We start from the raw sequence: 21,467 nt of genomic DNA, 5'->3' as shown, positions 1-21,467 counted from the left end.
AAAGGACAGCATTTGCTTGTTCATTACTGATCTGCTAGCATAGTGCCTAGTACACAGGAAATTTTCTGTAAACATTTTTAAAGGAAGCCTGACACCAGCAGCTCATGCCTGTAACCCTGGCTATTCAGGAGGCTAAGATTTGAGGATTGTGGTTTGAACCAGCCCAGGCAGGAAAGTCCGTGAGATTCTTATCTCCAATTAACTTCCAGAAAATGAAAGTGGAGCTGTGGCTCAAAGTGGTAGAACATTAGCCTTGAGTGAAAAAGCTCAGGGACAGTGCCCAGGCTGAGTTCAAGCCCCATGACTGAAAAAAAAAAAAATTAAGGAAGAGATGATTATGTATTACATAAAAATGGGTCCTATCCCAGGAGAAAAAGAAAACTCATAGGAAGGGCTTCATGGAGGAGATAATAGAGTCCTAAATATTTTATAGTCAACAGTTCATAGTCAATAAGATAACTTTCAAATATCAAATATATGTAAAATGCCTCCTATTTGTTATATCAGTATTCTGTACAGGTACCAACATATGTATTTGTAATATTTGGCACTATGTAGATTTTGGTAATTTGAAATGGTATTAATTATATGCATTATTACACTTATATTTGTAGCTATATAAGTAGTTGGTTCAGTGTTGAAACCTGTTGCTAATCCAACCTGCAGTTTGATTTCTATCTTTAATAAGCCCTGATTTATTCCCATTCCTTATCTTTGTGTCATTTGTTTCCTACTTTCCTTTCCTTAAAATTAGAGCTCTTTCCTGTTTGCATCAGACACCATGCTTAGGTTCCTCTAAATAAGCATGTGACCTGAAGCCCAGGGTTAGAAACTGAGAAACTGTCATTTGATTTCCTAGAATACTTTCTAATATTTATGGGAAGAGATGGAGTAGGACAATAGTTAGTATTCAGGAAAAGCAACATTAAATTAATTTTAATGTAATCTATTTACGAATGGAGTAGGTCAATTAAGAAAGATTTATATTAAATTATCTAAGTGAACTTGGACCCATAATGTCTAATTCTCAGTTTCTAAAAATGTGAGTATGGAAACAGAAAATATTGCTCCCTGAGAGTTTTTTTTTTTTTTTTTTTTTTTTTTGCCTGTCCTGGGGCTTGAACTCTGTCTGGACCTGGACATTATCCCTGAGCTTCTTTTTGTTCAAGGTGAGCACTCTACAGCTCCACTTCTGGCTTTGTTGAGTAGTTTATTAGAGATTGAGTAGTTTATTAGTGTCTCTCAGAGATTCCTGCCCAGGCTGGCTTCGAACCACGATCCTTAGATCTCGTCTTCCTGAGTAGCTAGGATTACAGACATGAGCCACCAGCCCCTGGCTTCCTTGAGAGTTCTTTATTACCTGATACCTAAGTTTTTTGTACTATAACTAATCACCACAGATTTTTTTTTTTTGCCAGTCCTGGAGCTCGAACTCAGGTCCTGGGCACTGCCCCTGGCTTCCTTTTGCTCAAGGCTAGCACTCTACTGCTTGAGCCACGCCACCATTTCTGGCTTTTTCAGTATATGTGCTGTTGAAGAATCAAACCCAGGGCTTCATGCATACTAGACAAGCACTCTACCACTAGGCCACATTCCCACCCCCACTACAGATTTTTAAAAATAATTTTTATTAGCTTAATATAGTTGTACAAACGGCTTCAATTCAACATGTCAATTTATGAGTGCAATCCATCTTGATCATTGTTACCCCTTCCATTATTTTCTCCATCTCTCTTAATCTCACCCACCCCCTCAAATTACCTGGTTCCATTTTCACATATGTGCATCAAGTATTATAACTGTTCTCACTACTGGTATTTAAAAAAATGGTCATTTATTTTTAAGAAAGATGTGCTAGAAAAAGTAGTATAGAGTTGTACTTCTTCCTTAATAGTCTACATTTTGGCTATAGACACAGAGAATGTTAGAGATCAATATCCTGGGCCACCAGAAATGTCTCTCTGGAATGATTATTGGTGCACAATATTATATAATAATAGTGGTAACAGTGTAGTGGTGATTTTTCATGTAGTTCATACTCAAATAGAATAAACTGAACTCGAAGAGCAGTAAGTTAGTGATATCTCCTACATATGTGTGTTTGGAGTTTAGTCTTCTCTTGATTCTAGGAATCTTAGCATATTGTACCATTTTGGTGTAACATGTATTTCTTACAGGGTTACAACTGAAGAAAGAAAATCTAGCTGCATAGTTTACTGACATATGCTTCTTGAATTGTTGGCTATTTTGGTGTCATCATTTATGTTGAGAATTTCATGTTTTAATGACAAAAATGTTTACTGGAAATTATAGCTTCGAAAAAGAGGAGCACTTTTCTCTTTCAGCAAAAAGCTAGGTAAAGCATTGATGTAGGGTAAAGTAGCTGTGGAGTTTTATATTCATATTGTATGAACAGTAAACAGAGCATCTAAAATAACCACTTGCACATTGCAACAAACACATCATCATTTGCTTAAAAAAGAGTTATAATTACAGTTGACGAAGCATGGACACCATAAAAAATGCATTAGTTTGGCTTGACACATTAATTACCTGTTTTTGCAGATGTTTTTATGTATTGTTGTGTGAACAGTTTACAAAATAATTACAGGAAAGTCATATGGAAAATAAACTAAGTGGGTGTTTTCTCATCTAAATATTTTCATTCATGTGAATCTGTGTGAGGCACAGCTGCTGTGTAGCACAGGCGGAGGGATAGATGAGGATCTCCGAAGGTTTTTATTAGACCATCTCTGGCATCACTAGCAGCACATTTTTATATCTTTAGCAGCAGTTTAAAAACATTAAATTGAGAGGGCTGATTTGGATCAGAAAAATGTTATGTATCTATGAGTAAAGTAAACCTAATAAAATTAAAAAAGAAACCATACCAAACACCCTAAATGGAAAACTATTGTTATTTTAGTACTCACATATTATTAGGCATTTTGAGAAAAAAACTTATTTTGTAATTAAGTTACACAATAATAACATATAACCTATTGCTTCTTATATTTTTATAATTAAACCTTGACATGTATAAATTGTCCAGAATTCATTTTCCCTGTTCTTCCTTAGGAAGTATTGAAATGTAAACTTGCTTTTTCTTGGCAGCTTATAGTGTTGCCATTAGTGATCTCAAACGTGAGCATCAGGGGCTGGGGATGTGGCTTAGTGCCTAGCATGCATGAAGCCCTGGGTTTGATTTTTTCAGTGTCACATAGACAGAAAAAGCTGGAAGTGGCACTGTGGCTCATGTGGTAGAATGCTAGCCTTGAGCAAAAGAAGCTCAGAAATAGTGCCCAGTCCCTCAGTTCAAGCTCCAGGACTGGCAAAAAAGTGTCACTGTAGACATGTTTTATTTTTATAAGCTAATAAGAAATACATCTTTCAAAATTGTGACTACCCAACAGTATAAAGATAATTTCTAGTTTTCATTGTACTGTGGGTTTGTTTTTTTTCTAGTCTTGGGTTTTGAACTTAGGGTCTAGAGCTTCTTTTGCTCATGGTTAGCACTCTACCACTAGAGTCACGGTACCACTTTTGGCTTTTTGTTTATGTGGTATTGAGGAATTGAACCTAGGGCTTCATGCATGCTAGACAAGCACTCCACCACTAAGCCACATTCCCTGCCCTGGACTATGTTTCTTTAATGTGCATTCCAGCTGCATAGATGATGAAGACAATAATTATGCAGACACTCCTGATATGCATTTTATGTAACAATTGTTAGTGAAAGACACTACGTTATTCAAGGAGGTAATTAAGGCAATCCTAGGTATAAAAGCATTATAGAACCCTCTTTACCTTGGTCTTATTTTCTAAGGTTGCAGTTAAATATGGTCAACCATGGTATGAAAATACTCAATTGAAAATCTGAGAAATTAACAATTCATAAGTTTTAAGTTGTGTACCATATTGGGTAGTGTGATTAAATCTGGTGCCATTCTGCTCTATCTTGTGCCTTCCCACCTAGGACATGATCATCCTTTAATTTAGCATATTCATGTTGTATACCTACATGACAGTCCCTTAGCATCTGTCTTTCATATTGGATTGATTGCCATGGTACCTGTATATAAGATTTGGTATTCTCTGAGCTTTGGGCATCCACTGAGTCTGTTGGAATCTATCTCCTGCAGATGATGTGGAGAATGAATTACTGCGTTGTTGGTTAGACCTTGTAGTAGTGGTAGAGAGCAATTTCACTTATCCCTTCATTTAACTAATCCCTCCCTTTAAATTTTATTGCATCAGGGTTGGGAATGTAGCTTAGTGGTAGAGTGCTTACCTAGAATGCATGAAGCCCTGGGTTTGATTTCTCAGCACCACATATACAGAAAAATCTGGAAGTGGCACTGTGGCTCAAGCAGTAGAGTGCTAGCCTTGAGCAAAAGGAAGCCAGGGGCAGTGCCCACGACCTGAGTTCAAGCCCCAGGACTGGCACAAAACAAATTGTATCATCATCTACATGTGATGTTCAATGACAACATGGAGACAATAATGTGTCTAGAATATACCAGGTGATCATTAGGCATTTCTCCTTAAGAAAGAGGTGGTGCAGGAGTAAAAGGTGTGGAAATTTTTCTTTTTTTGTGCCCATCCTGGGACTTGAACTGAGGCCTGGGCATCATTCCTGAGCTGCTTTTGCTCAAGGCTAGTGCTCTACCACTTGAGCCACAGCTCCACGTCCAGCTTGCTTGCTTGCCTCCCCTCCCTCCCTCCTTCCCTCCCTCCTTTCCTTCCTTTTCTGGTAGTTTATTTAAGCTAAAAGTCTCACAAACTTTACTGCTTGGGCTAGCTTTGAACCATGATTCTCAGACCTCATTTGCCTGAATAGCTAGGATTGTAAGACTGAGCCACTGGTACCCAGCTGGTATGGTAAACTCTCTCTCTCTCTTTTTTTTTGGCCAGTCCTGGGCCTTGGACTCCGGGCCTGAGCACTGTCCCTGGCTTCTTCCCGCTCAAGGCTAGCACTCTGCCACTTGAGCCACAGCGCCGCTTCTGGCCGTTTTCTGTATATGTGGTGCTGGGGAATCGAACCTAGGGCCTCGTGTATCCGAGGCAGGCACTCTTGCCACTAGGCTATATCCCCAGCCCCCTCTCTCTCTCTCTCTCTCTCTCTCTCTCTCTCTCTCTCTCTCTCTCTCTCTCTCTCTCTCTCTCTCTCTCTCTCTCTCTCTCTCTCTCTCAACTCTGATGGTTTAATACAAAAAATTAATTACTGGGAAGGAATTTATATTTTCCTGTAATTGGCTTCAAATATAATAATGTAGGAGTATTTAGTAATCCATTGGTTAGTAATCCATTGGTTGAACTGTTTTTTTTTTTTTTTTTTTTTTTTGGCCAGTCCTGGGCCTTGGACTCAGGGCCTGAGCACTGTCCCTGGCTTCTTCCCGCTCAAGGCTAGCACTCCGCCACTTGAGCCACAGCGCCGCTTCTGGCCGTTTTTCTGTATATGTGGTGCTGGGGAATCGAACCTAGGGCCTCGTGTATCCGAGGCAGGCACTCTTGCCACTAGGCTATCTCCCCAGCTCTGGTTGAACTGTTTTAATGTGGAGATACACCTCTTTTCATGTTAAAGCTGGCTGAAGGAAGATGAAATGGTGTTTGTTTTATATCTTAGTGTACATGTACACTATGTCAATTTATTTTTAATGCAAGGGATACATTTTAAAAAGCCTATGAAACTTCTCGGATGTGAATGATAAGCCACTTATTAACTGTATTTTTTTGTCTTTTCTTTCTTCCTTTTTTTTTTTTTGTTGTTGTTACTGGGGATCGAACTCAGGATGTTGCACTTGCTAGGCAAGCTCTTTGCCCCTGAGCTATCTCCCAGCCCTTGACAAGCCACTTATAATCAGTAATTCTGCTGATACCTTTACCCAATTGCAAAGGAAAAATGCAACTCAGTATCATGTAAACAAGAAAACAGTTATCATTTCACGAATTTACCACTTATCTGAAGCTGTCACTCACAGCAATGAGAAGATGAGCAAAGCCCTCTTTAGGGTTTGGGAAGATTTCCATATTGGCCAGCAAGACAGGCAAAGCCTTCTCTAGTGTTTCCTTTTGGAATTTTCTCTTATCATATTTTTAGTCCTTTTTACAAAGTAATACTTTTGCCCTGTAGTTTCAATTATTATTCTCTTTTCCCTCAGTATTTCCCATTTGCTTTGAAAAATTTTTGCTGTTCTCATCTTTAAAAGTCATTTGACTTTGGAACATTAGGGAAACAGAGGACACTGCTGCTATTATTCTTTGTGGATGAGAGGTTATTATAAAGGACCAAGGATGTGGCTTTCTTGGCATGTGCACAACCCTGGGTTCAATCCCTAATACTACAAAGACAAGCACAGAACAAAACGAAACCAAATGAAAATCCTCTAGCTTTTAGCCAGGTAAATGGCAACTTCAAAGCTAGCCATATATGGGTGTATGTATATTATATATAATATACATATATGTCCATAGTGTGTATAAAGAGAGAGAGACAGGGCTGGGGATATGGCCTAGTGGCAAGAGTGCCTGCCTCATATACATGAGGCCCTGGGTTCGATTCCCCAGCACCACATATATAGAAAATGGCCAGAAGCGGCGCTGTGGCTCAAGTGGCAGAGTGCTAGCCTTGAGCAAAAAGAAGCCAGGGACAGTGCTCAGGCCCTGAGTCCAAGCCCCAGGACTGACCAAAAAAAAAAAAAAAAAAAAAGAGAGAGAGAGACAGAGAGAGAGAGAGTGAGAGAGAGACTGAGTTTTTAAAACTCACAAACAAAATCAAAGAGTGGCATTGGCAATGTTGTTCCACAAGAAGTAGATGATAGTCTTTTGCATAATATCTTTTAAAATTGCAAAACAAGGAAAAAGTAAGTTACTGAGCAGAAATTGTTGAATCTGTAGGCATTTAATACTATGATCTAGTGATTAGTTTTCATTTATTACTACTGATAGTAGAAAAACTGCTTAGTATCATTGAAAGTGTTCAATTGAGGTAATATCTGAGCATGAATATTATTACAGCATTTGCTTTTATTGTCCTTTGATGACTTTTTGAACTTCTAGTGGTCATATAATGATTGGGTTTAGAAAACCATTAATAGATGGTTTAGCTAAATGCAAATATAAGGAGATTACCTAACTGACTGGTTCATGTTCTACACAGAAAGCCTATGGCTTTGGCATTGTGGTAGATATGTAGAACCATAAATTATTGTTTATCTCAAGGTTGCCTTTTGTTGTCAGAACACTTAGCATAAGGCATAAAATGCAGGCTATACCTGAAAAGAACAAAACACATTAAATATAATAAATCAACACTTAAAAAATCTATGGCTACCAAGGCCATTTCAAAGAGAAGTATTCTTTTATGTGACTGAAGTTGTTTTTGAAAAAAAGCAAAGAAAAAGAAAAAGCAACAAGAAATAAATCTCATCCCAGCCTCTCCAGATTGATTGGGATGTTCTAGTGTGGTAAGGCAAAACATGCTTGAACTAATAAGCCCAGCCTAGAAAGTCTTTCAGGAGCAGAGAAATAGAGATGAGAGTATACAGAGTGACCAGTAGAATTCTGTGGATATTAAGTTCCATGTACCTGTCTATCCTAAAATTTCCCATGAAGTACAGATACAGACATTGTATCTTTCAAGAAGTCTAAGTTGCCCAGTTCTTTATTCAGCATTGTTTTTCTTTTGCTGAACAAATAATATTCGCAGTATTCTTTTTAGTGAGTAAGATAGAAGAACAGAACAGGAAGAAGTACTTTTTAGTCTAGGTTCTGGAACAGATTTTTATTCCCTGAGTAAAAATACCCTTTTGCTCTCTTATGGGTAAATGAGAAAAGAACATTGTTTTCCAAGTAAATTCCCAGGTAGCAAAGTTATGTGAGGATCAGCTTTCTCTTGCCTCTTCCTATCTTTCCCTCATTGACACAGTAGGGCATTTTTTTTTTAACCAAATGACAGACAAACGATGAGTCTCTTTTAGTCTAGCCATGTCACTTTTGGGCTGAGTTCTTCTATATTCCTTTTCCATAGTAAGATGTATATTTCTTTGAAGCTCTAATTTTCCTTCATGTTTTTCTGTCATCTAGGTGCTCTCTCTCCTTTGATTTTACTCTGCTATTTTTGTCTGATAGGCACAGATTTTTGTATCTATTTTTCTCCATTTTCTCTACTTGCCCCAGCTCTGTATTTTTCCTGTTCTTACCCAAGCAGTAGAATAAGGAAGTTGCATTTCAGGTTTTTTTTGGAACAGGGATTTCACAGGGAGACCCTGTCCCAGCATTTCCAATGCTGAAACTCCAGGGGTGTGCTGCCACACAAGGCCCAAATCAGTTTCTCTTGTTTACATTTTAAGCTGGCGTAGAGCCAGCACTGAGGTTTATGTCTGTAATCCTAGTTATTCAGGAGGCTGAGAAATGAGGATCACAGTTTGAAGCCAACTCAGGCAGGAAAGTCCTTATCTGCAGTTAAGCAACTCAAGTGGTAGAGCACTGGCCTTGTGTAAAAGTTCAGGGAGAGCACCCTGGCCCTGAGTTCAAGCCCCTAGCATGTGCATGTGCATGTGCATGTGCATGTGCATGTGCATGTGTGCTTGCATTCATGCCCCTCCCCCCACTTAGTAAAAGACTTTGTATTGATTAGCTTTTTGCAAGAGAAATGATTTAAAAGGAGGAAAAATTCATTTTCATTTATGGTTTCAGAGTGTTTAGTCCAAGGTTGACTAGATGTATGGATAACTTCTTGGATAAGTTAGAATCTTCATATTCTATTGTATAAGAGTCATTTTACTTAGTGTCTTAAAGTCAAAGCTGGTATCCAGAGAACTACAAACTAGTCCAATGTTTCCAGAAAGTTTAGTGACAACTTTGGAATTTTTTTTTTTTTTTTCAGGCAGGAGAGAAAGTATATTACCGAACTGCTGGCCTGTGGCCAAGATGATCCATGGCCGAGAGAAGGGAGAGAGAGAGAGAGACCCCCACCCAGCCCTGCCTTATATCTAGGGCAGGGGCAAGGGGTGTGGCCAAGTGGATTAGGATGTGACCTCAGGGAAAGGGGAGGTAACTGCCTCCAGGTCTGCAGGTTACCCAGGTAACTGGGTGGAGACTTAATGAGGTGGCGGCAGCTACATAGGGCCCTCAGGGAGAGGACCTAACATTCTAGCCTTTTAATAGTTATGAAAAAGGGCGAAGACTCTCTCTGGCTGCTTCCTGCTGGCAAGGGGCGTCGGCATTAGGGGTAAAAGGCAGAAATGTGGCCTTTCCTGGAGAAGGAGAGCAGCAGGGTCCGTTGGTGGTAGATGCCAGTCCTTGAATGAAGCCTGGAAGAAGTCTCATGAGGCAGGGGCGGGCAGAAGCGGCATTAGCGGCGGACAAATTGGCAGAGAACCGGAGCAGCAGCAGTTTCACTCACCAAGGTAGACAAGTGGTGTGGAGGTGGAGGTGAATGTGAAGGTCAGCAATGGTGTCAGTGAAAAGTGCCGCGTGGCGACTTGCAGCAGTTCAGTTCGGTTCGCGGAAAAAGGGCCGTCAGGACTGGGGATACTCCCAGAAAAAGGAGAAAAATAGATGGGAATTCCGCCTGTCCTGACTCTTAAGCCCCATCCGAGTCACAGTACCATATATGTTAGGTTTTTAAAGTAGGTAGCCGGTAAAGGAGAACATCACGCGGTATTCAGGCAGGAGAGAAAGTTTATTACCGAACTGCTGGCCTGTGGCCAAGATGATCCATGGCCGGAGAGAGTAGAGAATCTAGCATCTAATGATGCTGGGATAGGAAAGCAGAATGAATAAACAAAATCAAGAACAAATACCTACTCAAGAATAATTGAGGGGCTGGGAATGTAGCTTAGTGGTAGATTGCTTGTCTAGCATGCGTGAAGCCCTGGTTCGATTCCTCAGTACCACATAAACACAAAGAACCAGAAGTGGTCCTGTGGCTCAAGTGGTAGAGTGCTAGCCTTGAGCAAAAGAAGGTCAGGGACAGTGCCCAGGCCCTGAGTTCAAGCCTTAGGACTGGCCAAAAAAAAAAAAAAAGAATATTGAATTTGTACAGACAAGCAAGCTTATCTTCTCTGCTTTTGTTCTACCTGGCTGTCAGTTTATTGGAGGGTGCTGGGGTGGGTCTTCTCCACTCAGTTCAGTTTCCCAGAAATCATCTCTGGAAGCACCTCACTGACACAGCCAGAAGTATGTTTTACTAATTTTCTAGGTATCAGTTTAGTCAGTTTGACAACCAAAATTGACCATCACAGTTATTTAGTAATGGTAGCAGTTTTTCTCCTTTGAATGCCAATGCCCAATGGAAATTATTGCTCTATCTGAATAATTAACAGAAATGTAGAGAGACTCTTTGAAGGTATTGGTTTAACTTTAGTGGAATGTAAATTGTTTACCCACTTTGCAGAACATTTAAATGTCTGGCTATGTTATTACAGATACAGATGTATGACCTAGCTACCTAGATACTTAGTTTTCCTTAAATAATAATCATTATGAACTCCATTTATGTATATGCATATGCACAAGTACATGTGTATTTTACAATGAGGATCAGGTATAAGAAACCAAGGACATTAGAATGAATTAAACTTTCTTATTTATACTTTTGTGGTTTTTGAGACAGGGTTTCACTGTGTAGTCCAAGTTGGCTTTTATTTTTAATTAATTAATTAATTGTTATCATAAAGATGCCAAGCTGGCTTTTAAGTCTTCATTGTCCTGGATTTACTTCTCAACTCCTGAGATTACAGATGTGTGTCACCACACCTAGTGTAAACATTTCGTTTTCTTCTGTACAATCCTAGGGTTTGAACTCAAGGCCTGGTTGCTGTCCCTGAGCTTTCCCTAAGGCTAATAGTCCATCACTTAAGCCACAACTCCACTTCTGGATTTTGGGTGGATAATTGGAAATAAGAGTCGCACAGGCTTTCCTGCCTTTGAACCATGATCCTTAGATCTCTGCTTCCTGAGTAGCTAAGATTACAGGCATGAGGCACTGGTGCCTGGCCCAGCTTAATCATTTTCAATCAATTAAAACCTGTAAAGCCACACTAGTCAGTGATTTGATCAGCTAAAATTATTCTGGAAATTTGTAGGTTCATTGTTCCTTCCTGGTACTCATGGACCTTAGTAGATGTGCAACAGCAGGTATTTTTGAGGGAAAGTTTATCTTTGGTTGTTGCTGGTAGGCAGCAGTAGCTGTGCACTCCTATTAAGGGACTATAAAGGAAGACTCATATCTATCAATCTATCTATCTATGAATGACTGAATTTAAAGTCACCCAGTATTTCCATTACTTGGTTGTTGTTTTTTTGTCAATCTTGGTGCTTGGACTCAGGGCCTGAGGTGCAGTCCCTGGCTTCTTTTTGCTCAAGGCTAGCACTCTACCACTTAAGCCACAGTGCCACTTCTGGCTTTTTCTCTTTATGTGGTACTGAGGAATCGAACCCAGGGCTTTATGCATGCTACCACTAGGCCACATTCCAGCCCCTTGGTTGTAGTTTTGATGGAAGTAGACCCACCATCATTAGCAGGAATCCATTTCAGCTGCTTCTTTCCTGTTCCTTGTTTCTCTGTTACTATGGAGACTGCCTACAAAGTGACAGAAAAGTCAAAAGTTTAAAATGCAGTGATTTGGTTACAAAGTATGGTTAAAACCGTTTTAAATCATAACGAGGTGTTCTATAAATTGGCTGTTTGAGTTGACATTTGCCTCATAATTTATAAGGTGAATTTATTTGTTTTTGAATAGAACCAATTTGAAGCTTTAACATACTGAATTAGAAAGCAAAAGTGCCATAGTTTCTATTGCAGGTGGAGTGTGAGGTGAACTCAAGATTTTAGGTGGGGGTTTAGGTTAGGGCATGAAAGGTGTAGCCTAAATGTGAAGAGCTGCCAGTAATAGGAATAATTGTCCAAGACTGTTAGCCATAAAGCATAGGCCTGGGAGTGTGTAGACCTGGTGAATAGTGGTTATCTATGTGACATGCTTTGTCTTCAAAGTATGAATAGATTTTTAAAATTTATTTTCATTTGTCAACTGAGTAGAAACGTCTCCTAAAACCTTAGTTCAGAAATATAGTGAAATTTGAGAGCAGAGGTAGAGCATACTATTATAATACTTACATTGTAATTATTGTAAGGAGGAGCTGAAGTCATTAAATATGGATTATTCTTCAATTAAAAAGCAATAGAAGCCAGGCGCCAGTGGCTTAGGACTGTAATCCTAGCTACTCAGGAGTCTGAGAGCTGAGGATCACAGTTCAAAGCTAGCTTGGGCAGGAGTGTCCATGAGACTCTTATCTCCAGTTAATCAGCAAAAAAGCCAGAAGTGGAGCTGTGGCTAAAGTGGAAGAGCACTAACTTTGAGCAAAAGAAGCTCAGGGACAGTGCCCAGGTCCTGAGTTAAAACATCATGACTGGTGTGCATGTGTGCGTGCGCACACACACACACACACACACACACACACACACAACGCAATAGAGATCCTCTAAGAACGTTATTCATAAATAATATTTATATATTGTGAAGGAGAGAAGAAATGCAATAATAATGCAAAAGTTGTAAAAGGAAAGTTATTTAGCAAAATTGCAATCTTAACCTCATTGCAGTTTTCCTGAGTTATGTATTTGTCAGGAATCTTTGGTTTGCATGTACCAAAATCCACATTTGAACTTCTTTAGGCAAAGTAGGCTAGGAATGTAGATTGACTTTAAATTAAGCTAGGTTTCTTTTTGTTGTTTTTGATTTTTGTTTTGGTTATTCTTACTGAACATTATTACATTTGGTCCTGGTTTTGATTTGGGCAACTGAATACTATCTGGACAAAGGTCACTCTTACATCCTCAGAGCTTCCTGTACTACATTTAATGTATATGTGACTCCTCCCCAAATAAACCAAGTATTCAATACTTATTTTGCGATTTATTTTCAGATTAAATTTAAAAACGTGTTTACTTTTTACAAGATCAGACTTTGTTTTTTTTCCACTTAGGAGAGTCAAGCCCTAGGCGACGAGAGGCAGTGAAGAGAAAAACTGCAGAGTACCTCATGCGGGCAGAGAGTATCTCTAGCCTCTATAGACAGCCTCAGCTTGATGATGGATCTCAGGTAGGTCTCATGTTTTGCTTTTTCTTTTCTTTTCTTTGCTTTGCTTTTCTTTTTTGCCAGTCCTGGGGCTTGGACTCAGGACCTGAGCACTGTCCCTGGCTTTTTTGCTCAAGGCTAGCACTCTGCCACTTGAGCCACAGCGCCACTTCTGGTCGTTTCTATATATGTGGTTCTGGGGAATTGAAGCCAGGGCTACAAGGCAAGCACTCTTGCCACTAGGCCATGTTCCCAGCTCTTGCTTTTTATTTTCTTTAGCGGTCTCTCTCTCTCTCTCTCTCTCTCTCTCTCTCTCCACACACACACACACACACACACACACACACACACACACACACGTACTCTGATTTACTTGTAGTTAGAATATTGAAATTTTTTTTCTCTGGAAATTTTCTGTAATTATCTTAAGTTACTGGTAGAAAGAAAAAAACATTATAGTGAACTAACAAATTAGAATAAAACAGGACTTCCTTTTTCCTTTTCTGATTCTCCATTAATTCCTGACTGTATCTTTAGTTTCTCCATGGTTAAGATGTTGATAATTACTACTACACCTGTCATTATTTGAACTTATGATTCTTCTATAGCACCTGTATAATTTTATTGATTCATGCTATAACTGACTACATGTAAGTCCTCCAAGGCTCTTCGGTCTGTCACCAGAAGCTATAAAAGTATAAATCTGAAAGTCCTATTTAGCCTGTGTATAAGGCAAACAAATGCTTAAAATTTAAAACATTGCAGTTTATTGTGGTTTATATATCATATCTATCTGAATTTGGCAAATTTCTGGAAGTAACTTTTCTATCATTCTTCCTTTATATCCAACTAAGTCTTTTTTTTTTTGTGGAGAAGGGAAAAAAGTATTTATTTTCTTAATCTATCCGTGAGGCATATAGGATTGCTTATATCTGACTGTTAGGTGGAGAGAGGTTCTCTTTAGATAAACAAGGGTGGCTTCAAATTCTTAGTCTTCATTCTCAGTCTTCCATGTTGCTGGGATGACAGCTATTCCAGGAGATACATAACACCATTTCTTAGTATCAGTTTCTGTGTCTAAATAATGAAGGTAATAATATTTCCTTATTGTGTAGTTATTAGGATTTTCACTCAAGCTACACCCACCTCTTTTTGCTTTAGTTATTCATTAAGTAGGTTCTCTCAATTTTTCATCTAAGCTGGCTTGGGCTGAGATCTTCTTAATTATTCTTCACACAATAGCTGGGATAACCATGCCCAGCTTATTTGTAGAAATGGAATCCCAGTAACTGTTTTTCCTGAGCTGGCCTTGAACCTCAGTCTTCATCATCTGTACTTTCAAAGTAGCTGGAATTATAGATGTGAGCCATTGTGCTTGGTGGAATTTGTCTTTTTGAACAATATTTTTTTAAGCATTATTTTGAGCTTAATTCCCATTTTCCATGAATTGGGCATCCTCCTTTTGTCCTTAATTTCACTGACAAAAGCATTAAATAATATGAGCCCTGCTAACTGAAACTTGTTACATTAAATTCACTTTATATTGTATATAAATATCTCGAGTCTTAGGAATTCCCTAACCATTAACTTTGAATGTTCTATTATTGCTTATTCATTTAGTTCCCAACCTATGCAACTCTCTTACAATGTCTGGAAGGCCCTTTTTTGGAGTCATAGGTATATAAAACCTACTATATAGTTTTTGATCCGCAGAACAGAATCATGAAATAGATAAGTCAAAATTCCCCTTTGAAAGCATAATTTCTTTTGAAAATAAAACTAAAGAAATCTAATATAAGAAAGCTGCTTAGATTAGGTTATATATTAGTTCATAAAGCTTCTATAAAGACTTTATGTGTAGCATTGAAGGATATATACCTGGGAGCTGTACAAAACATGACAGTCCCTGTTGCAAACTTTATAGAATAATTGAAGGCACAAATATATCTATAGTTGATTAACTGAAGGTTAGAGACTGCTGGTAAGAGCCAAATAGAATAGTATGAAATTATATTAGAATAGTATATATTGAATCCAATCTGTAGTTTCTTCCTTTTTTTTTTTTTTTTTTTTCCAGGGGTACTAGTCCTGGGGCTTGAACTCAGGGCTTGGGTGCTGTCCCTGAGTTTTTTGCTCAAGACTAGAATTCTACCACTTGAGCCACAGCTCCACTTCTGGCTTGTTGGTGGTTAATTGGAAATAAGAATCTTACAGACTTTTCTGGTTGGGCTAGCTTTGAACTTCTATCCTCAGATCTCAGCCTTCTGGATAGCTAGGATTATAGGCATGAGCCACTGGTGTCCTGCTCAGCTTTTTTCTTGTTTAGTTCTTAGGCAAGGAGACTAGAGGAGAGAGTAGGTATGATATTTCTCTTTTCTGTTAAGCACTTTGTATTTTTTATTTTGCGTATTACTCCATTCAGGCTTTCCCTATTAGGACTAACCTTCCCTCTCCTCCTTCCTCTCCCTTCTCCTTCCCTTTTCCTTCTTGAGAATGTCCTTTTATGCTTTATTTAATTTTTAGAGTCTCACATGGTTGTTCAGGCCCAGCTTCAGACCATGATCCTCCTACCTATACCTCTGATGTAACTGGTATTACTACTATGTATTACCATTCCTGTCTTGCTTGTTGTGATAGCTGATTCACTTTTTTGCCTGGTCTGGCCTGAAACCATGATCTTCCCAGTCTCCGCTTCTTGACTAGGATTACAGACATGTACTACCAAGTATGACTCTTTATTTTCTTCTTGATGACTTAAGTTACATGCCTTAAGAGGTTCATTTATGATTAGTTTGGCAAATTCATTATTTTTATTCTTCAGCTATTTTAAGTCTGAATTTCAACCAATATTGTGAAATGATTGGTGTAATTGATTTCATATGTTTCCTCTTAAATTCTGTACCAAGTAGATGTTACTTTTCTCTCTTGACTTAGTGTGCAAACATTTCTTTCTTTTTTTTTTTTTTTTTGCCAGTCCTGGGGCTTGAACTCAGGGCCTGAGCACTGTCCCTGGCTTCTTTTTGCTCAAGGCTAGCACGCTGCCACTTGAGCCACAGCACCACTTCTGGCCTTTTTCCTATATATGTGGTGCTGAGGAATCGAACCCAGGGCTTCATGTATACGAGGCAAGCACTCTTGCCACTAGGCCATATTCCCAGCTCCATGTGCAAACTTTTCTGTCCAACCTGATTAAGAAAATAAGAGACCCCTTTCTGCCTCTTAAATTTTTTCCCTTTAGTAATCATGACTTTCTTCTGAGTTTTTTGTGTGTATATTATTGTTTAACTTTTGCTTTATTGAATTTTAGAGACTCATGGCAAATACTGAAGTTTTAAAGTTCCCATTCATGTTAATATTCTTTTAAAAGAGAGGGCAGAAAAGCAAAAATGCATTTTTCTGCCCTTCCCTTTTTTCTTCATTAATGCACTAATAAAGGCTCCAAGAAAATTTGAAGAGCTGATTTCAGATAAAATGGAAATGATCTTTGTTTGAAGTTAAGGTGAAACTTTAACCGAGGACAAGCTTTCCTTTTTTTTTTTTTTTTCAAATTGTAGGTGACTTTGAATAATTTAAAAATTAACAATAAAGGGGACTTTCCTTGGCAAAAACTTATACTAGCACATATGCTATTTTTGGTTGTAGGAATTCTAAACTCAATATCAGTAACATTTAGGAAAAGAAACATGAAATTATTTAAATATAGGACATAAAAGGTTGCAGTTTTTAAATTAAAATACATTATTATACAGTTACAAGGTATGAATGAAAATGAATATGTAGAGAATATATCTTTTCTGGATGTTTTGTAAACATTGACTACAACTGCTATAATACTATAGAACATGCTTTTCTTTCCTTTTATTTTGTTGGTACTGAGGTTTGATCTCAGGGTCTCATCCTTGCTAGGCTCTATTCATGATCCATGCTACCATGCCACCACTGCACACACTTGGACCTTAATCTGCCTATTTTGGGCTTTCTGACATTGCTGGGATCATAGGCAATTCCATTGCATCTAGCTTCCCTCCAATGAGAGGGAATCTCATGGACTGTTTTCCTGACTCGCCTGTAACTAAGATCCTCTGGATCCCAGCCTCTCATATAGCTGAGAATGACAGGTATGCAGCACTATGTCCAACTGTGGTTTGAGGAAGGCTTTGGAGAACTTTTCTGCTCAGGCTGGCCTCACACTGTGATTCTTTCAATCTTAGCCTTCCAAGTCGCTAGGAGTATAGGCATGAGCCTCCAATGCCTGGTTTGAGTGCGCTTTTCTATTGCACATTTCAGTTGCTATATTTCCCCATTCTTCTTTAGAAAATATTTCAAGTCTAGTATTGTTTCAATGTGAGGAAGACATGGGCTAAGCAGAGATGGCAGTGAGGTGCTGTAAGTCAGTGATAGGCCTCTGGTTAAGCCTCAGGTGTGCAAAGTGATCCAGGTGAATCTAGGAGATTGGCTATTAGGGCTGTAAATTGCCAAGGGCAGTCTTTGGAAATCCAAAAACTCTACAGAAGAAGCCAAACTCAGGAGCTCTACTATATTTGGATATTAGAGTTCAGATGGTTTATTTTTGTTGTTTGTTTTTGTTTTTCCCCTGAGTTTGAGTTATCGATAACTATTTTGATAGTGTGTTTTTTTTTTTTAAAGCCTAGATTACTCACTTGCTCTTCTCCAACAATGGTGACTCTTTTCGACTTGTTTGAGGGGGCGTAACTAGCCCTATTCCAAATGGACTTAGGGAAGCAACATCATCAGTATCACTTGGGAAGCTTAGGTGTCCCCCTCAGACCTGGGGCATCAGCATCTCCATTTAACAACGTCCTCTAGTGATATGCATACCCATTAAAGCTTTAGAAGTACTGAGCTAGTGTATAGAGGACTGGAGACAGTGCTCAGTGAAATAGATAATTGGTGAAGAAGTATGGATAATTGGATATCTAAAGAGCAACTTAACAGAAGCAAGCAGCCAATCAACCAGAATCTCCAAATAGGAACAAGATAAGCTTCACCTTTCCTTTTACATAATCAGGTTTTTACTAGTATGCTAAGTGCAGTGCAGTCCATAAATTATATCTTTAAAGAGCTCTATATTCAGCAATTGTAAGGCAGTATAGAATTCACATAGGTGTATACAGTATCTAGGGTACTCAGATGAGATGCAGTGATAGCACGGGGACAACCACAGGAACAGGATACAAGAGGATCATCAACAACAACAAAAAATAGCTACCATTTCACATGGCATGTTGAAAGTAATTACAACAGCGATATAACACTTGTTTCCATAACATGGAGTTCATTTCACTTAGCATCAACTTATGTGTTCATAAGGGCATAGCTATTGGGCTCTTGTGATACTCTGCTGTGACTAGCCTAAACCTGTGCTAATTATTCCCTATGAGGGAGACCATAGAGTCCATATTTCTTTGGGTCTGGCTCAAAGGATAAAAAGACAAATGACTCCAAAAGCAATACTTACAAAACTGTTTGGTGTAAACCAACTGAACAACTCACCGGGGGATAGGGAAAAGGGGGAGAATGAGGGAGGAGGTAACAAATTGTACAAGAAGTGTACCCACTGCCTTACATATGAAACTATAACCCCTCTGTACATCACTTTGACAATAAATAAGTAATTATTTTAAAAAATTCACATAAGATGGTGGCTAAGGGTTTGCGTGAATGGACTCGCGCCCCCCCCAGTCATCATACCTTCTTGTCTCATTGCTTTTCTGGCCATGTGTTCAGTCCTAATGTAGATGAATTCAACAGTTCTTTCTTTCTTAGGCACAGTGCAAGTGAAAAAGCTTACTTTTTTCATCAAGGAAGTCAGCTATGATCTTAGATTGTTTAATTTTGCTTCTTCTTAGTTTTCTGCATGTGTGTGGGAAAAACCCAAGAATGTTGGACTTGATCTCTAAAGTCTCCTTCTGTTCTTAAAATTCTGTGGATTTATGCTTCTTTCTGCCATCTGAAGAAAGGAATAGATCCATAGGATTCTAGGATGCTTAAATGCTGCTACATATAAGAATTACAAGATTTTTAAAATTGATTTTATTTCATGATCTCAGTTTGTTCCTTCCTCTGATCTTAAGCTTTTATAGGAGTTTGAAGGAGAGAAAAGTTAATAATCATGTTGCCTTTGGTCTTTCCCTATTACTGTTTCACCATTCCCATCTTTGCAAGACTAACCTCCTCAACCACCATTTTCATTGGGTTATTTCTTATACAAGCCTTTGTTTGACTCTGGAGCTTATTGTGTACTTTCTTCCTTACATTAGGCCTGTGAAAATGGGCTTTGATTTTATTTTCCTCTCTTTGTCACTTTGAAAACTTTCCCCACTAGGCAAGTGTCTTTTCTTTTTTTTTGTAATTTTTTTTTTGGCCAGTCTTGGGCCTTGGACTCAGGGCCTGAGCACTGTCCCTGGCTTCTTCCAGCTCAAGGCTAGCACTCTGCCACCTGAGCCCCTTCTGGCCGTTTCCCATATATGTGGTGCTGGGGAATCGAACCCAGAGCTACATGTGTAGGAGGCAAGCGCTCTTGCCACTAGGCCATATTCCCAGCCCTTTTTTTTGTAATTTATGTTGTGCAAAAAGGGTACAGTTACATAGTAGGGCAGTGTGTACATTACTTGTGATATCGTACATCCTGTTTTTCTTTCCCTTCCCTAGGTCGGTAGACATATATACAATATACAATGTACCAAGAACATATACAATAGCCAAGTGGCCTACGCTGAAGAAAATTCGCCTAGGGCTTTAAATGTAATGTCGATAATAGACAATATGTCGACAATAGTCTTATATGAACGTACATACATAGCTTTTGAGCTATTGTGATCCACTGAGAGGTCAATTTTTGACCTTTATATGTTGAGTAGTTGTTTGGTTTTAGTTACATAGCGTAGGGTCGCTGACCCAAACCTGTGGGAAATACCATTTGACAAGAAGTTTTTGGTTTCACAGACCTGGTCTCTACTGTCTCCCCCTCCCCCTACCTTAACAGTCATATATCAGGGAGATCATGCCCCTTTGTTTTCTGTGTTCTAGGCTTGTCTTGTTCAACACTATTTGTTCAAGTTCTGACCATTTCCCTGCGAATGCCAATATTTCACCATTTCTAATCGCTATGTAGTATTCCATTGTGTATAGGTACCATATTTTTTGGATCCATTCATCTGTGGAGGGGCATCTGGGTTGTTTCCATATTTTGGCTATTGTGAATTGTGCAGCGATAAACATGGAAGTGCAGATGTCTTTTTGATATCTTGGGACTTGTTGTTCAGGATAGATGCCTAGGAGTGGTATGGCTGGGTCATAGGGTAGGTCTATGTTGAGCTTTTTGAGAAACCTCCATACTGTTCTCCAAAGTGGTTGTACTAATTTGCACTCCCACCAACAATGGAGAAGGGTTCCTCTTTCCCCGCACCCCCTTCAGCATTTGTTGTTGCCTGAGTTCAGAGTATAGGCCATTCTAACTGGAGTGAGGTGGTATCTCAGGGTTGTTTTTATTTGCATTTCCTTTACTGCCAGGGATATTGAACATTTCCTCATATGTTTCTTTGCCATTTTTATCTGCAAGTGTCTTTTCAAGCCTGTGTATAGTACTATCATCTCCTTAACTTTATTTCTAGGTAGCATTTAAAAATCAATCTTTGCCCCTTCCCTTCTTTCACCACAGTTTATCATAAACTAACAACTCATTTCTTTGGTCTTGTACTTTGAGGGTAATTTCTTATTTTTATTGAGCTTTTCATGTATTTGGCTTGTCTCCTTAAATATGTTGTAAGCTTTTCGAGGATAGAGACCCTTCATGCCTTTTGGTAATTTGTATGTGTGTTGAATCAACTTTTCATTGTGTGAGAAAATCAACTTAAAGGAGGAAATATTTCTTTTGCCTCACTGTAAGGCTTTAATATAAAAACACTTGGCTTCATTGTTTTTGGTCTTTAATAAAGTAGAACAGCAGAGTGTCATGGTGGAGAAGAAATATACAAGATGAAAGGAAAGAAGGGAGAAAGGGAGAGGTGGGAGAGGAGAGAGCTGAAGAGAGGAGAAGGGAGAGAGGAAGGAAAGAGAAATGATAAAACATCTTTTACAGGCGTTTGTCTAATAATATGCCTCTTCCAACTGCATATAGCGATTATTTAATGATTACTTTCTGAAATTGTAGTTTAGAGATTATGCAGCTTTTTTTTCTGTTGAACTTGGAATGATTGAATAACTTTCTTTGCACACTGACAGATCCAGAGACAACAGTGAATACAAAGGTATAAATAGGAGGGAGGTAGGGATGTTGCAAGCCTTTGGTCACATTTACAACAACAAATGTATTGGAGAATATATCATTTGCAGTATTCCTTTTCCCCCATAACTTTTTCCTGA

The 21,467-nt window shown here is 38.8% G+C and overlaps 1 protein-coding gene across 6 annotated transcripts in view; it reads left to right on the top strand.

Annotated features, from left to right (window-relative positions):
- Positions 1-21,467, top strand: part of Rps6kc1 (ribosomal protein S6 kinase C1) — a 139,941-nt gene that overhangs the window by 58,348 nt on the left and 60,126 nt on the right. For all 6 annotated transcript variants that reach the window (XM_048356705.1, XM_048356704.1, XM_048356703.1 and 3 more), the window contains one exon: positions 12,991-13,106. In XM_048356705.1, the coding sequence (XP_048212662.1) occupies positions 12,991-13,106 (116 nt within the window). The remainder of the gene's footprint in view (positions 1-12,990; positions 13,107-21,467) is intronic.

The sequence above is a fragment of the Perognathus longimembris genome, chromosome 11 (genome assembly GCF_023159225.1).
Source record: "Perognathus longimembris pacificus isolate PPM17 chromosome 11, ASM2315922v1, whole genome shotgun sequence".
NCBI classification, from domain to species: Eukaryota; Metazoa; Chordata; class Mammalia; order Rodentia; family Heteromyidae; genus Perognathus; species Perognathus longimembris.
Note: the sequence above shows the minus strand (reverse complement) of the source record. Positions and strands in the feature narration are given on the sequence as shown.